This window comes from Pogona vitticeps, chromosome 6 (assembly GCF_051106095.1).
Source record: "Pogona vitticeps strain Pit_001003342236 chromosome 6, PviZW2.1, whole genome shotgun sequence".
In the NCBI taxonomy this organism is placed as follows: domain Eukaryota; kingdom Metazoa; phylum Chordata; class Lepidosauria; order Squamata; family Agamidae; genus Pogona; species Pogona vitticeps.
Window position 1 is genome coordinate 55,978,966 of NC_135788.1, and position 24,414 is coordinate 56,003,379.

Here is a 24,414-nt window from a genome sequence, read left to right on the forward strand (position 1 = left end):
AGTCTTAAGAATCTCTTCAGACATTTGACAGATCTATGGAATCACATGCAACTTTGCAAGGATAAACTTCATTGTAGGGTTTATACATGTAGTATGTGTGACTCCACATGAACATGGTGACTCAAAAGAGCTATCTTGGGATAGCATAGTCATTACAGATAGAGGCTATGGAGTAGGAATGTGCAGTCATTAAATCCCTGAGGCCCCAAATGATGTGGATATATGCACACTTGTGCACAACATCCTGATATATATTGCTCTTTTTTTTTGCTGCGGTTAACAGTCTGAGAGTTAATAGAGGATGACTAAAGAGTTTTACCCGTTGTTTCCCTAAGACATTGTTCTTTGCCCATATTAGAATGATCTGTTTTCTCCCTAACTGATGAAGGGATAGCTGCGTAGTGAGGTGGGATTCTCTACAACTCAATGGACCAAGGTTACATATTTATCTGCTAGATGAATGGTCCTAGGATATGGAGAAGCTTACAACCCCTCCCAAGTTGCAAGTCTGATTGTGTCCCGCAGGGGTGATACAGCAAATTTTAATTCTAAATTGAGCCTCATTACTTGCATACAAGCATACAGATAAATAAACATTTGAATATTCAAGGAACAGGGATGCTCAATTCAGAAATCTAAGAAAAATGCATAAAATAATAAAGGTTTTATTTTCTTATATGCATCTAGGAGACATCTCTCTCCAGCAGCAGCACATCACATGTTTGTGTGCTGAAAATATTTAAACAATTGATCATACAAGTTTATAACATGATTATATGTTATATGAGTACTGGACTGACTGAGGACCCATAATCAAATCCCCACTCTATGAAGTTCATTGGATGATACCTGACTACTTGCTTCTCAGCTGAATTACCTTGCAAGCTTTTGATGATAAAATGTGGTGGAGGTGTGGGAGAAACAAGGTGGCTGAAAATCAATGACTTTTTAAAATCAAACTGATTTAAATCATGATTTAAAACAAAATATTTTTATTTAAATCATCAAAATCCATTTTAAAATTTTTAAATCAATTTGATTTAAATCAAATCCACCCTGAGGAGAAACATGCACCACCTCTTGTAGAAAAAGCAGGATCAAATTCAAATGAACATTGTACTAATTTTTTCCTTGCAGCAATACAAGTAGACGTTCCATATATACAACTTCTGTCTTCATTTTTGATAAGATTTTTTCCAATACAAGCAGTGCATTACTTTGTTGTTCAGGTTTGGGATAGTAATAATAGTGAATATATGTGTGTACTGTACTTCTTGATGCAATGGATGTTTTGTAGAGCCTTGATGTAGTAGTGGTTTGCTATATTGCAGTGAACTGCTAATGACCTGGTTCAATCCCAGCTGATTCAGGTAACCAGTTCAAGGTTGACTCTGCCTTCCATCCTTCTGAGGTCTGTAAAATGAGTACCCAGCTTGTGGGGGGGATGCATAGCCTGCATAATTAAAAAATTGTAAATCAACCAGAGAGTGCTTTAAGTACTGTGGGGCAGAACACTTTGCTTTTGTAGTTTGGTTTTCCTAGTAGCTATGCTATTTCGCTACTTTTAACACTCTGTTCTGTAAGAATTAATCCTATGCACACTAACATGGATGTTAAATTCCTTTAAACTCAGCTGGACTGAATAAACAAAGAAGGAGCTGAAAGCAGTTGATGTCAGCAACTGTTCAAACCATTCAATCTTCTGTGTTTTTTATAGTAGTTTTTCTACTAATCTTCACTACTGACCAAAGCTTTACGGGCAAGACTTGGCATGGTTCACAAAGAGACACAGGGAAACTGGCTGCATAGCAGCTCTTTTAGAAATGAAGTTTAGTTAACAGCCTGTGTGAAATAGATATTTTGCAGACATATCTTAGGAAAAAGTGTAAACATTTGCAAAAGTACTGAACACAATGAAATGTGAAACAATTTGAAACTTTAGAAGTTTGTTATAGTTTTAAAATCTTATATGTAAAGAATGTATTAATGCTGCTTTGCTATTTTCTTCTAATGCTGATTTATATTTTAGAATGCTTTATATGTAAAATAATGAATTTTAATTTCCCATCAATTATAATTTACTTTAAATATTATGCTTTCAGGTATAGATTTGCTCAGTGGTATAATTCCCGAGCTTTGTCAGAAGTATCCAGATTTAAATTTTTTAGTTGGAGGAGAAGGACCAAAACGGATTGTATTAGAAGAAGTGCGAGAAAGATATCAGCTACATGACAGGTATGTGCTTTTCCCTTAATACAGTTGTGCAAATTGAGCTGGGGTGATAATGGAAATAGGGAATTAGTTGAGAAGAGGATAATAAGCAGCAAATACATATAATTTGCATATTATTTCTATTGTCTTGCCAGGTGCTTTGATACACTTGATAATATGCTACAGTTTTTCTAAAATTTTCTTGTCTAAAGCAGCATTTCGAGTCTGGAAGCTTGGATTAGCTCTTTTAAAAATCTTTGGTTTTAACATTTACTCAGGTGATTTTCTAATTCTCTCTCTCCATTATGTTTTGCATGTGGGTTACTGGATGTGCTGTTATGAGATTTTTGCTGTTCATAATTCAATGTGCAACGGGATGGATCTGGAAGGAGTCCGGATTGTCTCCTAAGCATGCTGGTTGTAGAGAATTTTAGGTTATAAATGAGAGATGAAGCCTTCTTCAGGAGTTTCACTGAAACGTGTTGAGCCAGAGCTTTTTAATGACTCATTTAAAGAAATACAGAATAAAAAAATGTGATTTCTACATTTTGAGACTTCATCTCTCATTTATAATCTGGACTTCCATGGATGTACCAGTTCCTTTTGTTTTGTTTTGTACAGAATTTAAAAATGCTTTTTCAGAACAGCTTTTAAATAGTTCTGTTTCAGTAGTTTAGCCGAGATATGAAATTATCTTTTTTCTTAGACACATATACACCAAAATCCTCTTGCATAGGTACACAAACGACATAGGTTTTGGAGGCAAAACTTATGCCGTCACCAGAGACATCACTGTAGACATTATCAGTTGCATACTGAGTCACACAACTCAGTATGCAGTGGATAATGTCTATGATGATTTCTTAACTTCAGACAGTTTGCCTTTACCGTATGTAAGAAGAGAATCTGGGCCATAATTTTTCAACTGTTGTTTTTTGTTTGCTACCTAATACAGTTATATAGAATTTATAACAAAATATATGTTTTTAACATATATTGTTTGTCTAAATAATTCCAGTGTTAAAAGCACATGAATTAATTATAGAATAGCCATTATATAATATTAACCAGTGGCTCTTTAACCATGACTTTTGAAATATTTAATTGAAAACAGTAACAGTATTAAAAATATTGCCATAAACTATTTTAAAATAATGAATATTAGAAAACCAGTTGAAACATTAGATGGAAGTATGAAATAAAATAACATGAACAATAAAGTCAGAAAGCTCTAATGTGAAAGATCTTAATAGATCTATATCAATAATCAGCTGGTTTTCATGCTGTGAGCAGTCTGTGGATAGTAATTGTGGTGAGTTGTCTGTCCTCATCTCAGAGTGCCCTGAAAGCATGGGTGGAGCTGCCACTCTGAGCCCACTGGAAGACAAGGAGTCCATGTGTTGCTGGGAAGTGGGATGAGTGAGAACAGTTGGTTAAAGAGGAGGACATATTAGAAGCATTAAAGGAGCATGGGGGCAAAACACTGAGGTCTGGGTCTGTGAGGGTTGGCAAAGGAAGAAACTTAGAGTCCACAGCAGAATAGCTGGAGCCCATCATCTGCACATTTGGAGAGTCCTGGGAGAAGGATGGCAGCCATTTGCAGGAGTCTGAACTGCTTCCCACCAAGTAGGGGCAAAGACCAGGGAAGAGGTGCCCGCTAACCCATCCCAGGAGGAGTACCAGGCCCACAGACTCCATGGTGGCCAAGATGGCTGAAACCTCTGGAAGCATCCATTTCCACTCAACTGAGATGTTGATGGGGCCAGTGCAGGAGAGGAAGGAGGCTTTTATATGCATTATATATATATGAATCAAATGTAATAGTAATTATCTGTTATTTCATCCTGGTGCCTTAATCCCTTCTCTGTTCTTCTAGCCATTTATAGAACAAATTCCACGTTTTAAAGTATTCTGAATCTTCTTTCACCTTCATCCTCAGTGTAAGTCTGTCCATTTCTGCAGATCTTCTTGGTTATCTTCATTTGGTACCTCTTCATTTTTCCTTGTGCAAAAATAATCCTAGCTGCTGTCAAAACATGCAGTGTTAGATATACATTTTGTCTGTCAAAGTCCTCTGGTAAAATACGTAATAAGAACAATTCTGGTTCAAAGTCTATATGTTTTTAAGCATTTTAACCAGCCATATGTGTATTTTAGTTCAATTTTTTTAGCTTTTTCACAAGTCCACCATACATGATAACAGGTACCCACTTTTTGATCACATTTCCAACATTTACTAGACATACTGTATTAGGAAACATTTTTGCTAATCTAGCAGGTGGTAAATGCCATCTGTAGAACCTTTTATATAGATTCTCTTTATACAATGTCTCCATTGTTATTTTACAATTTCTGTTCCATAGTTTCTGCCATTTCTCTAGCTCAATATGGTACCCCAAATGTTTAGCCAACTGCACCATTGTTTCTTTCATCTGTTCATCTTCCATTTTCCATTTTAAAAGAAGTTTATATAATTTCTTAATTAACTTTTCATCTGATGCTAACAATATTTGGTCAAGCATTGTTCTTTATATATAAAAGCCATATATTTTTACATCTTTTCCATACCTAGATTTGATTTGCATTAAGGGCTCCAATGATATGACTGTACCCTGGTCTGTAAGATCTTTTTTCGGTTTTAATTTCCTTTCTGAATCTAAAATATCCTTATAACATAAGTGTGATCGTGTTCATGTTTTGGTGACGGTTCCCTCATTTTGGCGGGAATAAGAGACGGAGGCAACTTTAAAAATTCAATTGATCCAACTTTATTAACTTCAACATCCAGATTAACTAAATTAAATGAGTCTAAGCAACTTCATTCCGGCAACGTTTTGTAATTCAAAACCTTTGTCCCAGGAGTTAATATCTCACTCCTCACATTGAGGCTGGACCAAACTGCTCTCGATCGGTCATTCCTATCAATGTGGTACTCCTGATCGTGCATACCTTTCCACAACAGGGGTTTCTCAGCTAGTCCCCTTCCAGAGGTGGAACATTGTAGGAGGGACTGGGACAAATCACTTTCCTCCCCCCACCTTGGTTCCGGGGGTAAACTACCACAATCCATTCTAGGAGAGCTGTTCCTTTCTTCTCCACCTTGGGTAGATCTGGATCTGGCAGCAATCCTCTGCCTATCTTCAAATTGGGGAAGTCTTTTAAGAGATTACAGACCTTAACTGAAGCTTCTTCTCTTTCGGTCTGTGTTCCAAAATCTCTCATCTCTCTCCTTATCTGCTCCATTTGAATACTGAATTCCCGCGTATCACCTCCTTCTTTTATTACCTTTCTGTCATCTATTCTTCTTCTATATTTATAAGTATCCCTTCTACACATCCACAAACATCCTCCTGCACATTTTGGATGGAGGACGGCTCACTAACTCTCTCACACAATAAGGTTTCCTCAAAATTCAAGAGGTTTGGGTGGATAAATGCTTCCATAGGTGAAAGCCACCTTGGTATTTTTGTGTACATTATTTTTATCTTTTCCTATGTTACCAATAGAGAGTTTCTGATATAATGATTTTGAAAATATCTATGGCTTTTTGCTTTCTCATGCTATAGAAAGGCATGCCAGCCCAATTGTAGGTCATGTCTTTCTAAGTAAAGCAGCCTTTTATTCCACAATGTGATCCATTCTTTAAGACACATTAAAATACATGCTTGACAGTATAATTCCCAGTCTGGTAATCCAGAGCCTACTTTTTCTTTAGATTTTTGTAGCATTTTCAATTTAATTCTAGCTTCCTTCCATTGCCAAATGAACGTTGAACTCAGCTTATTGAAATACTCAGAGTATTTCTTTTCTATTTTAATTGCCACTGTTTGAAAGAAAAAGAGTAATTTTGGTAGAATGTGCATTTTAATTGTCACAATCCTTCCTGCAACCTAGCTGCAGGTTTTTCCATTTTTCCAAGTCCACTTTTATTTGTTTAAATAGTTTTATGTAGTTGTCTTCCGTAATGGTTGCACATCTTGCAGTTAGGTATATTCCCAAATATTTGACCTTTTTGGCTATTTGTAAGTTTGACATCTCTGATAGTTGGCTTTTTTGACTGGCTTTGATTTTTAACTAGAACTTTCATTTTTTGCTTGTTTATTTTCAATCCTGCTACTTCCCCAAATTCCTCAATTTTTCCTAGTAATTTCATCATTGTTTCCAGTGGATCTTCTAATATGAATTCCAAATCATCACCTTTTATTTTTGCTCCTTTAAATTCTGGATCTTGCCTTACATTTCTGTTAAGCACTTCTAGAGTCAATATAAACAACAAGGGGGAGAGAAGACATTCTTGTCTTGTGCCTTTTTTAGTATTGATATCATCGGTCCGTTCACCATTTACACATTTACAATTATTTTTGTTGTTTGTTTATTGTAGATTGTCTTAATTACATTTATGAATTTCTCGCCAAGCTCCATTGAACTTAATTGCTCTATCATAAGTTGCCAACTGATGTTGTCAAATGCTTTTTAGGCATTTACAAATAATAGTGCCATTTGCTTCTCTGCTTTTGCTTCATAGTATTCCAGTATATCCAAAATTATCCTTAGATTGTGTCTTAATTGTCTTTTTGGTAAGTACTCATTTTGATCTGGATGAATACATTCCATCAAAAAAATTTAAGTCTGCCATTATTGCTGTGAACATTTTATAATCTGCATTTAATAGTGATATTGGTCTGTAGTTTTTTGTGTCAGATCTGTATTTTCTTTTGGTATTAATGTGATATTTGCCTCTAAACATGTTTTTGGTATTTCAGCTTCTGTTAATACTTCATTGCAGACTTCTTTCATTGGTAGGCTTAATAAATATTGGAATGATTTATAAAATTCTGCTGATACTCCATCTGGTCCTGGAGTTGTATAATTTTTTTGTTTTTTGGTGTGTGAGGGTTCAAAGCGTGGCTCTTCATTTGCTCCAAATAAATCACCGGATTTCTTGGTTTTTGCAATAGGGGTAACAGTTATTGGATTATTTAATAACAGTCCTGTATCTACAAACGTATTCCAAGCTTCCTCTCCATCAGACAACCGGTCAACAGGGGATTTCCAATCTTCAAACTTAAAAGGGTTTCCATTTTGAACATTCCAAGGACCAGGCCACTCAGGTGGGGTGTCCAGGTTTAATAATAATCCTTTCTCTCCTTCCAGTAAGGGGGTGGTGCCCTCCTCTCAGAAGTCCACCCAGTCACACTCCTGGGTGGGTTCCCCTCTGGCATGGGGTCTCTCAAATCCCCTCTGATTCATTTCCCACGGCCTCCATTCCAATCTTTCTTTCCGTTCCCTTTCAACCTTTTCTTTCTCCTCCCTTAATTTCCTCCACCAGTCTTTTGTCTCTTTCTCACTCCAATATGATGGCTTGGGAGTGAGTTCTCTCCTCCTCCGGGCATCCGCTTCTTCCTTCAAAACCCTTAGCTTTTCCACTTGTCCTGTCCACGGATCCTCTATCCATAGCCATTCCCAATTACCCGGTAATTCCTGTTCGCCTCTTTTTATATCTCCCAACCCCGCCACCACCACTTTCCGCCCTTTTTCTCCCGCACCCGTCAAGTGTGTCCCAGTCTCTTTAATCCTTTAAATCTTTCTCTAGGTTCCCTGGGTCTGGTCCACGTGGTCTTGTCTTCCTGGGTGGGGGAACTGGTGGGGCCTGACTTTCTTTCTCAGCAGTTGGTGGGAGGGATGGCACTCCCGTGAGAGGGGTCTCTTTGTCACTTCTGGTCTCATATGGTGGCTTCTGTCAGTTTCACCATTATTTCCCCATTTAGTAAGTTTTTAATGTTTTGTCGTACTTTTGGTTAGTTTGCTTTTTCAATATATTGTGTAGTTTTTTCCAGAGAGTTTTTTTTGCATTGTATAACTTTTCTTTAATTATTTTTCTAATTGTCTCATTGTGAAATTGTAGATCTCCTTTTTCACCTTGTAGTTTATCTTTTTTTTGCTTTGTTCTTTTGATTTGTTGAGCTAGTTCTTCTGACTCTATTAAGTGTAGTTTATGTTTTAGTATCTCCATTTGGTTTTTGAGCATTTTCCTCTGGGTGTCTTTTTGTAATTCTAGTTCCAATTTCTTATATTCTTCTTTTAGCTTTGTATATTGTTGTTTTTTCTCTTTATTCTTCTTAGCCATATGTGTTGTAGGTAATCCCATGAAAACCACCTTGGCTGTGTCCCAGATGATTTGGAGAGAGGTCTCTTCTTTTTTATTTTCTTTGAAAAAGAGTTTCATTTTTTCCCCATAAACTCTTTATTTCTCACTATAGCTTTATTTAAGGTCTACCTTGAAATTTTCTTTTTTATTTTCCATTGCATGTTCATTGGATTATGATCTGCCCATGTATTTGTTTCTATTTCTCAATTCCGGGGATATCCAAATTATATCAATTCTAGACCAGGACTTGTGTCTATTTCAATAAAAATAAATTGTGATTTTTAAAAGGTTTTTCTCCCTCCATATATCCTACAAGGCAGGCTTCAGCAGTATGTGGACTGAGAACTCACAGAAGTACAAGCTGGAATTCGAAGGGGCAGAGGAAGTAGAGACCAAATTGCTAACATGTGCTGGATCATGGAGAAAGCCAGAGAGTTCCAGAAAAACATCTACTTCTGTTTCATTGACTACGCAAAAGCCTTTGACTGTGTGGACCAGAACAAACTATGGCAAGTCCTTAGAGAAATAGGAGTGCCTGACCACCTTATCTATCTCCTGAGAAATCTATATGCGGGACAGGAAGCAACAGTTAGAACTGGATATGGAACAAATGATTGGTTCAAAATTGGGAAAGGAATACGACAAGGCTGTATATTGTCTCCCGGGTTATTTAACTTAGATGCAGAATATATCATACAAAAGACTGGACTGGATGAATCCCAAACCGGAATTAAGATTAAGTGGAATGAGAGGAAATGGACATACTGGAAGAAATATCAACAACCTCAGATATGCAGATGATACCACTCTGATGGTAGAAAGTAAGGAGGAATTAAAGAACTTCTTAATGAGGGTGAAAGAGGAGAGCGCAAAACAGTGTGAAGCTCAACGTCAAAAAAAGCAAGGTCATAGCCACTGGCCCCATCACCTCCTGGCAAATAGAAGGGGAAGATATGGAGGCAGTGACAGAGTTCACCTTCTTGGGCTCCATGATCATGCAGATGGTGACAGCAGCCACAAAATTAAAGACACCTGCTTTTTGGGACGAAAGCGATGACAAACCTAGACAGCATCTTAAAAAGCAGAGACATCACCTTGCCAACAAAGGTCCACATAGTCAAAACTATCGTTCTTCTCCGTGGCCTCTGTGAATCTACACAATAGGGTTTTGACAACTTTAATGACTAAACAACATTTATAAAGCTTATTAAGTACATTGAAATCCTGAACTTGTTTCCTCCAAAGTAAACCACACTCAGAAAAGCAGCTATATATAGGAGTGCAGACTTTTAATACACATTTTATACACTACATAAAGTTATACACACATTTCACTTACTTGAAATGTAGTGTTGGGAAAGAGTTTTACAGATAGCATGACTAGTCAGAAAGATAAGTAAAGCAAATTAAGTGTGGACTTTCACTACAAGCTAAAATAACTAAACAAAGGGTACTACAGTGGCATCATAAGAAGACAAGCTCACTGGAAAAAGTAATAATGCAGGAAAAAGTGCAAAGCAGTAGGAAAAGAGGAAGAATGCACGTGAGATGGATTGACTCAATAAAGAAACCCACAGTCTGGAGACCAGCTTGACGCTGCAACGAGATAGCAGCACGAGGACGGAACTCTCTCCCCTGGGCTGAATTCTGACCTGTTTGGGACACCCCAGGGTGTCAAAACCACCCCAAAGAGGTGGTGAACTGGGGGGGAAGCCTGTTGATCACGGGGGGGACGCCGGTCATCACCGATTGATCCAGGAAACTCCCCAATCAGCCAACGGGCAGAAACAGGCAGCTAGGAAGCTTGCTTGCAAGTTGTTGGCAGCTGGCAAAAAGAGAAGTGACAATCAGCTATTCAACATCAGTGTTATTATCAGGTGAGATATGTTTAACTAATTGCTTATGATTATCCCTGGAGAAGACAATTCCTACATACAGAAAAAAAAGTCTTCTATCACCTCATCGCTTATAGAGCGGCGGAGAATCTGGAGAGAAGGATAGTTGGTGCTAAGAAAATAATTTAAAGATTAATGGGACATTAACTACTCATTTAAATATATTTAAAATATATTTTAAGAAGCTGATTATATATGTGATACTTGGGGGTTCTGAATCTTGGCTTAAGCTCTTGGGCTTAAGCTATGGGCTCTTAAGGTCTTGGACTTAAGCTATATAATGGCATAACAAGGACAATTTTGGGATGAAACAAAATCTACCCTTGAAACAATCCTAGAAATAGTGAGATCCCACTACCAAGAGGCAAAATTATTCAACAAACATCTGAAGGATTATATCAACAGGAGACCAGGAATAACGAAAAAGGAAATGAGAGTCTGCCGGATGATGTATGTCAATCAAAAGAGGAGTTGGAGGAAATTAATGGGGAAAACCTAAGAGAAATAACTTTATTCTTGGATCCAAGGAGAGTACTGTATTAAGGGAAGACAAGGGGAGAAAATCAGCAGAATTAATTTTAAAAAGCCTGGAAGATCTATTGAAGTTAGACCAAGTGCATAAAGATCTAGTGGAGATAAATTAGATGCACAAAATGGTTTTAGAGGGCATGAAAGATGGCAGAATGCTTAGAGAGATAGAAACAAAAAGTGAAAAAAGAGAGGGAATTACTTAGAAAGCTGAAAAAGGGAAAAATAGGAAGGGGCCCTTTAATGTTGAAAAGCATGTATATATCTAACTTTGGGAATTGTAAAGGAGCATATCCTTTATATTAAAAAGGAGAATTAAACTGAAATAAGGGAGGACCAACCAGGGTTAAGACACAATATGGTGGGTTTTTTTTCTTTTTTTTTTCTTTTTTTTTTTTGTAAATTAAACTAGATACAAGGTTGGGGCATGGAACTGGAATTACTTTTATTAAGTATGTTATTAGATGATCGTGAGAATATTGTACACTATGAAAGTAATATTATGATAGCAGCCAATATTATATACTAAAATACATACATGAATTGTTTGAATGTTTGAAAGATGTCTGGAATTTGGGGGGGACAACTGGGAAGACACTGAGATGCAAAAAACAAATGATTGTAAGCAAATAATGTAACACGATGTTTGACAAGCACAAATCGAATGTAGATAAGAGTGAAAAACTAATAAAATGTATTTTTTTTAAAAATGAAACCCACAGTCTTTTGTTTGTAAGACCTTTTGTTTGGTGTTGCAGTCAAAGTAGGACCAGGAGCAGAAAGACTGGGATTCAGATTTTGGGAATAAACTGTGATACTCTTGCCTGCTTTGGGGATGAGAAATAGAGAAACGCGATTGCTACACACTTCAGACTTCTGCTGTTCTTATCATAAACTGCAGAGCTAAATGCAGTGGAGATTAACAGTTTTGAGTCTCTCTCTCTCTCTCTCTCTCTCTCTCTCTCTCTCTCTCACACACACACACACACACTATTTTCTACATTTAAACAAGCTTGATGCAGTCACACATTCCTTCCCTCCTTAACTGGAGCCTTTCCCTCATCCTGCTTGCAGGCACCTCTGGGCGGAAGCAGTCATTCACAAGCCCCGGATTGACTGCCTGGGGACCCTTCTACAGTGGTAACAAATCAAGCTGCCTTATCTCCGATCTCTTAAGGAGTGCGGCAACAAAGGAAGGTAGCAGGAAGAGGTGGTTGACGATGGTGCAGTTTGAGGTTCGGCTGCGGGGGGTCGGGTGGGGTGGAAGTAGCGGGGGTAGCACTCTGCTTGTGTGCCGAGGGAGATGTCTCCACATGCCACCTGTGGCACGCATGCCATAGGTTCGCCATCACTGTCCTAGTGTTTCTCTTTTCTCTCTGCACTTTAACCAATTCTTGTAGTGCATATTCCTTTCCTTCTTTTTCTTTTCCTTCTTCTCTTTTGCTTTGTGTAGGGGTTCTTTCTGGTATTGCTGCATCTTGTTCTCTAAATTTTCTTCCATTTTGTTCTGGGTATTGCAATTCCTCTTCCCACAGACTTGCATGTCTATTATAGAACTCTCTTTCCTTATAAATAGAATCAAATCTGTATCTTCTTGAGTTCCAATTAATCAAAATTCCCTTGGGTACTAGCTATCTGAAATTCATCCCATTTTCATTTAGTTTCGTAGTTAAAATTGATATTGTTTTCTCACCTGTCTTATCCTTCATGGTATCTGTTTTAGGACTGTAATCTCCTTTTGTCTGTATTCTAGTCGGTCTTCCCTCGTTCTTCGCAATACTTTGTCTCTTGTTTTACTTTTCACGAATCTTACAAAAACCTCTCTGGATTTTTTTTTTTTTTTTTTTTGCATAGCTTGAGCTAACTGTATGTTTGGTCTATTTCCATTTCTTTCTCTCTTTTTTTCCAACCCCAGTACATCTGCTAATACAGTGGTGCCTCGCTTAACGGGCGCTCCGTTTAGCGACGAAACCGCATAGCGACAAACTTTTTGCGATCACAAAAGCGATCGCATTGCGATGTTTCCTATGGGGTTTTTTCGCTTTGCGATGATCGGTTCCCTGTTTCGCTTACCGATCATCACAAAGTAATGATATTTTAACAGCTGATCGGCGGATCCAAAATGGCCACCGGATTTAAAAAATGGCCACCTGCTGTGTTTTCGCACGGATTCCTCGCTTAAGAGGCAGCAAAAATGGCCGCCGTATGGAGGATCTTCGCTTTAAGGTCAGTTTTTAGCCCATAGGAATGCATTAAACAGGTTTTAATGCGTTTCTATGGGCTTTTTAAAATTGCATAGCGATGAAATCGCTTAGCAGCAATTTTTGCTGCACGGATTAACGTCACTATGTGAGGCACCACTGTATAGTTGTAATTAAATCTGATAGGTCTTCCTCCTTATCTTCTGGTATATTTTGGAATCAGAATATTTGAGGCTCTTTCCATCTCGATAATTGTGACTGAATCTTCTAATTTTTTATTAGTTTGATGCAATCTTTGGTTTTCTTCTCTGAGTTCATGCAATTTCTTATGGAATTGGCCTGCACTGTCTTCTAGCTTCATGATTTTTTGTTCATTTTTTATGGTCCTTTGTTGAATATCTTGTACTGTAGTTGTGTATTCATCTTAAAAATCTGTTTATTCATCTTCTTGATTTTTCCTTCCATTTTCTGTTGATTTGGTTTCTTCATGATTTCTTCTTGTCTCTTCTTGGTTTGATTTTGTCTCCTGTTTGTTAGATATAACTGTTTCTTGTATCATCTGGAGAATTGCCTGCAGGTCTTTTTGAAAATTTTCTTGTTGTGACATATCAATTGTTCTTTGTTGTGTTGGGCTGGAGGCCCCAGATGGGGGTGCAGAGGAAGTTTTGTGTTTTTTTTGTTTTTTTGAAGTTTAGTTTTAGAAATATTTGGTAAGCTCATCCTGGATTTCTTTGCCTAGTTGTTCAGATAGTATCCAGAATTATATTTGCCCAACCACCATTCTCTCCATTGAATAGTTATACTTAAGCATTGGTAATACAGTATGATACATTACCACTAAACCCCCATATCTTTCTTTAGTCTGTCAGTTCCCTGCATTGATCTGGGGGGGGAAATGGGAGGGAACCCCCCCCCCAAAATTAAAAGAGAACAGACGAGAAACACAGGGGGGAAAAACCTGAGTCAATTCCAATTTTAGTTCTATCCAGTTCAGTCAATATTAGTCAATCTAGTTCAATCAGTGATTGTATCCACATGACCAGATGGTATATGGTTTTTAGTTCTTACAAATCCACATTAACCAGTTAGCCATTCCAGGGTTAAATTGTCTGTTTTCTAACCAAACCACAGATCTCAAAATAAGGCAGCCTGATCTTTGAGTTGAAAATATTCCAAGGTCACTTCTCAAGATACCAGCTGCTCTTGTCCAAGCTCTCTGCCAGTCCACCACTTAGCAACAACAAAAATTCCACTGTTTTCTTCTCCACTCTTTAATATGTTTAACAATGGTAATGTCCAATTTTACAAACTCAAAGCCAAAACGACAAGGAACATTAACTTCTCTCCTTCACTAAGGTATTTTCTTTTAAGTGTCTCGTTAATGTCCAATTAATGTTCATCAAATTGCTTCCCTTCTCATCTCCTTATTCCCCCTTTGGAGACAGCAAAACTGCTCCTTTCGTTCTGCCACTGCTTTCCTTTCCCTGGTGGTGGTGGGAGAATTTGGAGCTCTTTTTTCTTTTTAAGGGGCTATCTTATCTAGGGATGGTAATGAGGCTAATACAGTGGTGCCTTGACTTACAAATTTAATCCGTATCAGAATGGCGTTCTTAAGTCAAAACGTTCATAAGTCAAAGCACCATTTCCCATTGAAATACATGGGAATGGGATTAATTCATTCCAGCATTTCAAAAAATAAAATAAAATAAATAAAAATAAAAATAAACAAGAGCAAGTCCCATGCTGGGACGGCAAAAAAGTATTTACCAAAAACAAAACACCGACCCTCAACCCGCCCAACAAAACAAAAACTTTTTTAAAAAGCAGTACCTTAAAAAGCAGAAGCCTCCTCAGCCTCCCAGGTTTCCACTGCTGCTGTGACCACCATGGCCGTGAGGCTTGAGCCTGGTTGGGATGCTTCAGCTGCTTGCCTCCCGCTTGCTCCTTGCCACCCTCCGCAGACCGATGCTGCCACAGGTGCCCGACACTGGCTCCAGCTCCGGAACTGGCACCAGTGGCTGCTTGCCAGGGTGGATGTGTTGGTCCTTGGCATTCTTACCACCCTCCGTGGGCCGATGGTGGGAAATCCAAATGGCGGAGGGCAGCGAGGAACGCCGAGGCCCTGGTGAGCTACTGCTGGTGCCAGTTCTGGAGCTGGAACCGGTGTCGGGCACCAGCGACGGCATCAGTCCATGGAGGGTGGCAAGGAGCAAGCGGGAGGCATGACGGGAGACTTCCCAGGCTCTGCTGCCACAGCCAGGAGGCTTTCTGTGCTCTGCCTCCATCGCTGGGAGGCTTCCCAGACTCTGCCGCCAGGCGGCTTCCTGGGCTCTGCCGCTGCCATGAGGCCTCCCAGGCTCTGCCGCCACCACTGGGAATCCTCCCAGGCTCTGCCGCCAGATCACAGATGGTGATCACGGAGCCCAGCCGATGCAGAGCCGGGCTGCTCTTCGAGGCTCTTCGACCAATGCCACCGTCACTGCTGGGTTCCGTTCCCGCCGGGCCAGGGACTGACTGCTGCTCAGTCAAAGGTGGGCTGCATCAGGCAAGGAGCCCCAAAGAGCAGCCCAGGAGCCACCTGCCAACGGCGAGCTGCGCTGAGTCCCTGGCCCGACGGGAACAGGACCCAGCAGCAGCATTGGGCAAAGAGCCCTGAAGAGCAGCCCGGCTCTGCATTAGCTCGGCTCTGTGATCACCATCCATGATGCAGAGCTGGGCTGCTCTTCAGGGCTCTTCACCTGATGCTGCTGCTGGGTCCTGTTCCTGCCAGGCCAGGGACTCAGCGCAGCCCGCTGTTGGCGGGTGGCTCCTGGGCTGCTCTTTGGGGCTCCTTGCCTGATGCAGCCCACCTTTGACCCAGCAGCAGTCAGTCCCTTGCCCGGCGGGAACGGGACACAGCAGTGGCAGCGGCATCGGGCGAAGAGCAGCCTGGCTCTGCATCGGCCGGGCTCCGTGATCCCCATCCCGGGATGGTCCCACTATCCAGGGACTGACCGTTGCTGTGTCAACGGTGGGCTGCATCAGGCAAGGAGCCCCAAAGAGCAGCCCAGGAGCCACCCGCCAACAGCGGGCTGCGCTCAGTCCCTGGCCTGGCGGAAACAGGAACCAGCAGCAGCCCGAGCCGCTGCATCCCGTTCCCGGTACAGTACTTTCCTGTACTGTAAAAGTTAAAAAGTCCCCTGACCCCCTGTTCTAACCGTTGGGGTGAATGAGCTACAAAGAAGCAGCCTCTTCGCCACCAACAATTAGTACATTTGAATTTCCCGCCCCCTTTCCCTGCCTTTTTCCATTCATAAGTCAAAGCTCCATTTGCAAATCAAAGTAAAATTTTGTGAACGGAGCTGTTCGTAAGTCAAATTGTTCGTAGGTCAAGGTGTTTGTAAGTCAAGGCACCACTGTATAATTAGTAGGTATTCTCACCCAGATGATAACACAATGTTAAACAATTGCTTGTTATTGCTTGCTTTTCCCGGCTGCCGACGACTTGGCAAGCTGCTCTTCAGCAGCTTGTTTTCTTCCTGTTGGTTCTGGGGCATTCCCTGGATCAAATGGGGAGAACCGCTGTTCCCCCATGATCAACAGTTATCTTCCCCTCACCTGCCACTTCTCCGGGGTGGCTTGAACCTCTTGGTGATCTCTAGCAGCCTCAAGAAGTGGAGCCCCATCTCCTGCTGCTGTCTCGTCGTGACGCCAAACCGGAAATCTGGAAGGAGGCTTTCTGAAGACCAGAAAAAGAGCTGACGCTCACTGAAAGGCTCCTATCACAACACTGAATGGGCTTGTTTTTTACAAGGATTACTGAGGCCAGTATAGAACTGCTTCCAGGAGTCTAGTGTGGAAAACACAATCTTCTGGGATGCAGGATAGTGGTGACAGGGAACAGCACTGCAAAACATCTTTTTAAATAAAGAGCCATCTCACCAGTGGCCTGGAGCTGATGGAATCACTTATGGGAGATCCCAAGGCTCCATCAAGGCCTGGGGCACAGGCACATTGATACATTTTACTTCATTTTTTGTACCTTGTCAGGGATATTTGGGGCTAATCCAACTGAAGTAAAGTATTTCTAAGCTGTTTTGCATGCAGCTCAAGAATCAGACATGAATCAGACATGTAGGGACGTGGTGGCGCTGCGGGCTAAACCGCAGAAGCCTGTGCTGCAGGGTCAGAAGACCAAGCAGTCGTAAGATCGAATCCACGTGACGGAGTGAGCACTGGTTGCTTGTCCCAGCTCCCGCCAACCTAGCGGTTCGAAAGCATGCAAATACAAATAGATAAATAGGGACCACCTTGGTGGGAAGGTAACAGCGTTTCGTGTCTAAGTCGCACTGGCCATGTGACCACGGAAGATTGTCTTCGGACAAAACGCTGGCTCTATGGCTTGGAAACGGGGATGAGCACCTCCCCCTAGAGTCAAACACGACTGGACAAAAATTTGTCAAGGGGAACCTTTACCTTTACCAAGAATCAGAAGACCTTTTTGAAAAAAAACTTCAGTTTTGGCTGTTGGATTATGAATTGCAGCAGTTTTATGTTAACCAACACCATTGAAAAGTATTGTATGTCTTGGTTCTTGATATGTCATAATCCAGTGAACAGGAGACACATCTTGAATTTATAAATGACAATAAAATAATTAAGCACATTCGTAAATATGATTTATAATCGTACACATGGCTTAAAGATTTTGTTAAGATTATCTTTTATTTTTCTTCTTAATAATTGCATGCAGAGTCCGTCTTCTGGGAGCTTTAGAACATCAGGATGTCAGAAACATTTTGGTTCAGGGCCAGATTTTTTTAAACACTTCTCTCACAGAAGCATTCTGCATGGCAATTGTGGAAGCTGCCAGTTGTGGTTTACAGGTAAAACTCTATTCCCCTAATTTTATTATGGTAGCTTGGATCATTTTCTTAATTTTCTTGGATCATTTTCTTAAGGATTTCATGTAAAGATTTCTCACATAAAATCCTGTTCATATAAGTTTCACAATGTAAGTATAGGCAATTGTTTGAAATATGGACATTTCTCCCTCCTGTTACAAAACCCCTGTGAATCCTAAATAATGCTTTTCATCATTGGGAACCTATCAGAGTTGAGGTATAGGAGGAAATTGCTGCTGGTGGTGGTGGTTATGTTTGGATTTAGTGGAAAGTCAGTTTGAAGCTGAATGTTTTCAATTTCATTAGAGAAGGCAATCTCTTCTTAACTGAGGACCAAATTGCATATTGACAGGCAATCTCGGGGCTATACCATCCCTCATTTTTTAAAAAAACAGCCTTTATTTTTGTTTTAAATTGTATTTATTTAACTTAACTAATTTAATAAATGAACAACGTTTTCTTTCAGATAAAGTACTTCCTGGGTGCTTTCTCAGTGGCTGAGAAACAGATTCTTATTCTGATTGAGGATTTCTTTAATTAGTTAAGCCTAATTACCATAGTTTTCCATGTATAAGATGATAATTTTATCTAAAATCTTTAGGCTAAAAATTGAGGGTCGTCTTATACATGGAAAAATATGGCTTAATTAAAGTTAAAAAATACAATTTAGGCTAAAATAAAGGCTATGAACTTTTAATGATCATTAAACAACTTAAAACAAGGAATAAACGGTGCAGATAAACTGGGAAAGCTGAACTGCCATTTTTGTGGCCATTTATGTTAGCCTTTCTGGCAGGTATTTTTGAAAATTGAAATACAGTGGTGCCTCCCTAGACGATTGCCTCACAAAATGAGGAATTCGCTAGACGATGACTTTTTGAGCGATGTTGTGCTTCACAAAACAATTGTTCCTTTGGGCAATTTTCGCTGGACGATGTTTGGGTCCTTGCCTCTGCCTCGCAAGACAGTTTTTTAAAACCCTGTTTCGCAAGACAGTTTTCCCCCGAAATTGGAACACATTAATTACATAAGACCTACCTTTTTATCCCAAAAAAAGTGGGGGAGAAAGTGTATGCTGCTGTCTTTCCTGGTGCAGCCAGGGGGTCACCATGACTTGGGGGGTCAGGGGACAGAAGGGGATTTGACTCCTTTTACCTTCTTTCTTTGTTGCTGGAGAGAGAAAGAAGGGGAAGGTTATCTGAGACCCATTGAATTTCCAAAGGCAGTACAGGTGAGGGGATTGCTTTTCTCCAATATGATATGGGGAACTGTGTTTTGCAAGACGATGTTTTCTGTTTTCTCTGGACAATTTTCTCAAGACAGTGATTTTTTCCCAATTGGAATGCATTAAATGGATTTCAATGCATTCCAATGGGGAACTCGATTTCCATGAATGAATTAAAATCGTCTTGCGAGGCACCACTGTATTTGAGGAGGGCCTTGAGGGGCTGCAGAAATTGTCTTGTGAGGAGGGTGCATGATGCTTGCAGGATGCGTGATATCCTCCCATGATTTATATACACCATGTTCTGTGATCAGGACAATACATAATACTTTGCTAGATTAAAAATTTTGTACAAAGATGGGCATGATAAAGGACAGAAATGGTAGGGACAGTACAGAAGCAGAAGACATCAAGAAGAGGTGGCAAGAATACACAGAGGAATTATACCAGAAACACCTGGATGTCCCGCACAACCCAGATAATGTGGTTGCTGACCTTGAGCCAGATATCCTGGAGAGTGAAGTCAAGTGGGCCTTAGAGAGCATGGCTAACAACAAGGCCACTGGAAGTGATGACATTCCGGTGGAACTATATAAAATCTTAAAAGATGATGCTATTAAGGTGCTACGCTCAATATGCCAGCAAGTTTGGAAAACTCAGCAATGGCCAGAGGACTGGAAAAGATCAGTCTACATCCCAATCCCAAAGAAGGGCAGTGACAAAGAATGCTCCAACTATCCTACAATTGTACTCATTTCACATGCTAGCAAGGTTATGCTCAAAATCCTACAAGGTAGGCTTCAGCAGTATGTGAACTGAGAACTCCCAGAAGTACAAGTTGGATTTCAAAGGGGCAGAGGAACTAGAGACCAAATTTCTAACATGTGCTGGATTATGGAGAAAGCCAGAGAGTTCCAGAAAAACATCTATTTCTGCTTCATTGACTACGCAAAAGCCTTTGACTGTGTGGACCACAGTAAACTATGGGACGTTCATAAAGAAATGGGAGTGCCTGACCACCTTATCTACCTCCTGAGAAATCTATATGTGGGACAGGAAGCAACAGTTAGAACTGGATATGGAACAACTGATTGGTTCAAAATTGGGAAAGTAGTACGACAAGGCTGTATATTGTCCCCCGGCTTATTTAACTTACAGTGGTGCCTCGCACAACGATGTTAATTGGTTCCCAAAAAAAACGTTCTGTGAAAACATCGTTCTGTGAAACACCATTTCCCATAGGAATGCATTGAAAACCGGTTAATCCATTCCAATTGGAACGGATTGCCGTCCTTAAGTGAAAATCGGCATAGGAAACATCGTTGAGGGAAACGCGGTTCCCCAATTGAAATGCATTGAAGCCGACTCAATGCATTTGAATGGGTTTGTGAAGTCCCTTTTCTCTCCTGTAAAAGTGTCTTAAACTGTTTGAAACCTGTTTTAAATGCTTGCAATCGTTAGCCCACCTCCTGAAACCTATGCAAACTTAATTTGGTGTTGTTCTGAGTTTTCGTTAATTTTTGGTGAATTGTTTAATTCTCCATTGAAAGTCATTGGACTCTCAATGAGAGAGAAAAAAATCCACCAAAAATTAACGACGCCTCAGAACAACACCAAATTAAGTTTGCATACGTTTCACAAGCTGGACTATCGATGCCAAGCATTTAAAACAGGTTTCAAACAGTTTAAGGCACTTTTAAATGAGTGAAAAGAGACATCGTTGTGCAAAAATTCCCCATAGGAAACATCGTTGTGTGAGGCGGCAAATTTTTCAGAAAAAGCCATCGTTGTGTGAATTTATCGTTGTGTGAGGCACTCGTTGTGCGAGGCACCACTGTATATGCAGAATACATCATGTGAAAGGCTGGACTGGAGGAATCCCAAGCCGGAATTAAGATTGCCGGAAGAAATATCAACAACCTTAGATGATACCACTCTGATGGCAGAAAGTGAGGAGAACGTAAAGAACCTTTTACTGAGGGTGAAAGAGGAGAGTGCAAAAAACGGTCTGAAATTCAACATCAAAAAAACTAAGATCATGGCCACAGACCCCATCACCTCCTGGCAAATAGAAGGGGACGATATGGAGGCAGTGAGAGAGTTAACCTTTTTGGGCTCCATGATCGCTGCTGATGGTGACAGCAGCCACAAAATTAAAAGATGCCTGCTTCTTGGGTGGAAAGCGATGACAAACCTAGACAGCATCTTAAAAAGCAGAGTTATTACCTTGCCGACAAAGGTCCGCATAGTCAAAGCTATGGTTTTTCCAGTAGCGATGTGTGGAAGTGAGAGCTGGACCATAAAGAAAGCTGACTGCCGAAGAATTTATGCTTTTGAATTGTGGTGCTGGAGGGGACTCTTGAGAGTCCCCTGGACTTCAAAGAGAACAAACCTATCCATTCTGAAGGAAATCTACCGGAGTGCTCACTGGAAGGACAGATCCTGAAGCTGAGGCTCCAATACTTTGGCCATCTCATGAAAAGAGAAGACTCCCTGGAAAAGACTCTGATGTTGGGAAAGTGTGAAGGCAAGAGGAGAAGGGGACAATAGAGAACGAGATGGTTGGACAGTGTCATTGAATTCATTGAACATGAATTTGACCCAACTCCGGAGGCAGTGGAAGACAGGAGGGCCTGGTGTGGTCTGATCCATGGGGTCACGAACAGTCGGACACAACGTAATGACTAAACAATGACAAAAAATTTAAGGCAGACAACACAAGAAGTTTGATTTCTAAGGATAGTTTTGGTTGATGATCCTGAATAGGGTTAATTCTGTCTCTTATCACCATAGTATGTCTTTCATGTTATTTTTATTTGGCTGGCATGCCCCACCGTATTTTAAAAAATAAAAGTGGGTTATGTACATTGAAAATTGCAAGTAACATAGAATGTGTGAGTTGGAACTTTTTGGCTGGTGTGTTGAAGTAAAATCCTCACTTGGTCATGAAGCTGGTTGGGCGACCTTGAGTTAGTAGCAGTCTTGGCCTAACTTGCTTCATGCGTCTGTTTAGAGATTATAGTGGGGTGGAAAAGAGTCATGTAAGCTTTCTTGTTCTTATTGTAAGAAGCCTGGGATATGAATGTGACAAATAATACTTAGAGGTGAAAGTATTAACACTTCAAGGCGAAAGTCTTGGTCATTATTCCACCTCTCATTCTTTTGGCATGGCTTAACCAAATTCCCTTTCCTCTGACCCTAGGGAAAGTCCCTTCCCAATTTGAGACAAACTGTAGCATCTGGTCCTAAGTACTGAAAACAGTTATAGATCCCATTGGCTACTTGCTAAGACTGAGTTAAATCTTTCTCTGTTTGATATGTATGCCACAAACATACTCTTAAAGCAGTAGTTTTCAAACTTAGTCCTCGGTGTTGTTGAACTTCAGAGATCCTGGCCAGCATAGCTAGTGGTGAAGGCTTGAAGGTTTTAATTCAAGAACTTCTGGGGGCCTGAGTTTGGGAACCACTGTCCCAGAAGAATGGTATTAGTATTCTTTCTGTGGCAACTTTCCTTTACAGTGATTGTGAGCAAGATATCTTCCTGTCTCCATGTAGAAGGAATAGCCATAGTAAGATCCCTGTTTGGGCATTCTACAAAGCAATTTTCGGAATGAGGGGGGAAAGGCAGAGGTGTGGGAGAAGAAGATATTTGGATGGCTGATAGTGAACCTGGATGAGTAAAGGTCACAGGTAGGAATTTTTGTGATGTAGGAAGTAAGGGGAGATAAGGATGAGAAAGCAAAATCCAGGAAGAAACAGGAAGCTAACAGATTTACAGGCAGTCACAGCAACAAGAGATGTGAGTACATTTAGTGGGAGGTAAATGGAGAGAAGCAAGAGAACGAAGAAGAGAAGACTCCAATGCTTTAGGTGGGAGATGTCCTCATTTTTGTGGAGACTAAAAAGGGTGTAGAAATTTAAAGGCGAGAGGGGAAAAAGTTAAAAAGAATTGATCCCAAATATCTACTGTTGATTGTATCTACTGCAGGGGCCTACAACTTGTGCTTCTCCCAGTACTGTTGGACTGCAGCTCCCAGCATTCCTTGCCATTTGCTGTGCTATCTTAGACTCAGGGCAGTGGAATCCAACAACCTCTGAATAGCCATAAGTTGCCTACCTTTGCTCTTCTGTCATAAACAAAGTATCTGTTCAGCCTTTAGCTTATTCCATTAACTAGGGCCATTCATACAGTCAATTTTACCTGCCTCCCAAGTTTCTTCTGAGGGTAAAGTGGGTGGTCCTGTTTGCCATCCATATAAAGGGCAGGATAATATTTTTAAAATGCCTAGTAGTGATTCATGTTTAAATGAAACATACATTTCTGTACACTGTGGAGTTAGTAATTGTCCTGCAGGCTTAGCAGTAATTTTCTTACTCTCTCAGGTGGTGAGTACAAGAGTTGGTGGGATTCCTGAAGTGCTACCAGATGATCTTATAATCTTGTGTGAACCTACAGTAAAATCCCTGTGTAATGGAGTAGAAAAAGCTATTAGCCAACTGAAGGCAGGATCACTTCTTTCTCCTGAACTTATACATAGCAAAGTGAAAATGTTCTACACTTGGAGAAATGTTGCAAAGAGAACTGAAAACGTAGGTGACCTTTCATTTTCTAAAACTGATATAGTTCTTTATGTTTTCTAGATGGCCTTTTTAATGAATTCCACAAGCCAGCGAAGTATTTTTCAGAATGGTAGAGGAAATAGGTTTATAAATGTTCTATATTTTATGTAGCACCTTATTCTAGCATATGTTCCTAAATGCATTGTGTTGATACAGAATGAGTTACCATCACACTGACCACAGCAGCCTTCATGGGCTGACTATACAGAGTTGTTGCTGTCGTTCAGATGGGAGCTATTGTGTATCTCCTTCCTACTTTGCTGTTTACTTTCTCAGCATTCCCTTTATTTAAGTGTCTTTCACGGAACAGACTTAAGATAAACTATCCTGCATTATATACAACATGTGTTGTAGGATGGGAAATATATGTACCTTTATAGAAGCAAATCTTGAAATCTAAGAGTTTACCAGATGGGCGATATATTGATTGATTGACTGATGGAAGTAGTACTGCATGGGAACAGTTATGACCTCAGGCTCTTACTGAGACTCTCATCAAGTGCCTCAGGAATATCTGAATCTATGTAACTGCTCACCAGAACAGTATTAAGATTAGGAACACATCAGATAATGTATAACAAAAAACAAGCAACACAGAATAAGGCCTTGAGGCATATGGAAGCCTCAAGTGTTGTAGTGTGATCTTTTCTAGATTGCAGATCATTTTAGATGTGTTTAAAGACGTAGATTGAATATAAACCAT

General features: G+C 40.2%; 1 protein-coding gene and 2 long non-coding RNA genes across 25 annotated transcripts in view; 1 reads left to right on the forward strand and 2 right to left on the reverse strand.

The window, feature by feature from the left end:
• The window catches only part of LOC144583525 (uncharacterized), a 359,409-nt gene that overhangs the window by 60,835 nt on the left and 274,160 nt on the right, over positions 1-24,414 (reverse strand). The window lies entirely within an intron of this gene.
• The window catches only part of PIGA (phosphatidylinositol glycan anchor biosynthesis class A), a 49,430-nt gene that overhangs the window by 2,610 nt on the left and 22,406 nt on the right, over positions 1-24,414 (forward strand). For 9 of the 19 annotated variants that reach the window (XR_013537329.1, XR_013537332.1, XR_013537330.1 and 6 more), the window contains 3 exons: positions 2,103-2,235; positions 17,716-17,848; positions 23,475-23,681. Coding sequence is in view for 8 of the 19 variants with exons in the window: in XM_020815714.3 (XP_020671373.3) it covers positions 2,103-2,235; positions 17,716-17,848; positions 23,475-23,681 (473 nt within the window). In the remaining 11 variants the exon portion in view is untranslated. Of the gene's footprint in view, positions 1-2,102; positions 2,236-4,087; positions 8,549-8,675; positions 14,845-17,715; positions 17,849-23,474; positions 23,682-24,414 lie in introns of those variants that run through there. The other 10 variants (XR_013537335.1, XR_013537336.1, XM_078377425.1 and 7 more) reach the window with 5 other exon arrangements.
• The window catches only part of LOC140708209 (uncharacterized), a 93,790-nt gene continuing 70,025 nt past the window's right edge, over positions 650-24,414 (reverse strand). The window contains exons 3-5 of one of the 5 annotated variants that reach the window (XR_013537345.1): positions 18,905-19,036; positions 16,581-16,701; positions 650-4,234 (exon numbers count right to left, since the gene is read on the reverse strand). This is a non-coding gene — a long non-coding RNA (uncharacterized LOC140708209). Of the gene's footprint in view, positions 4,238-5,689; positions 10,185-16,580; positions 16,702-18,904; positions 19,037-24,414 lie in introns of those variants that run through there. The other 4 variants (XR_013537347.1, XR_013537346.1, XR_013537342.1 and 1 more) reach the window with 4 other exon arrangements.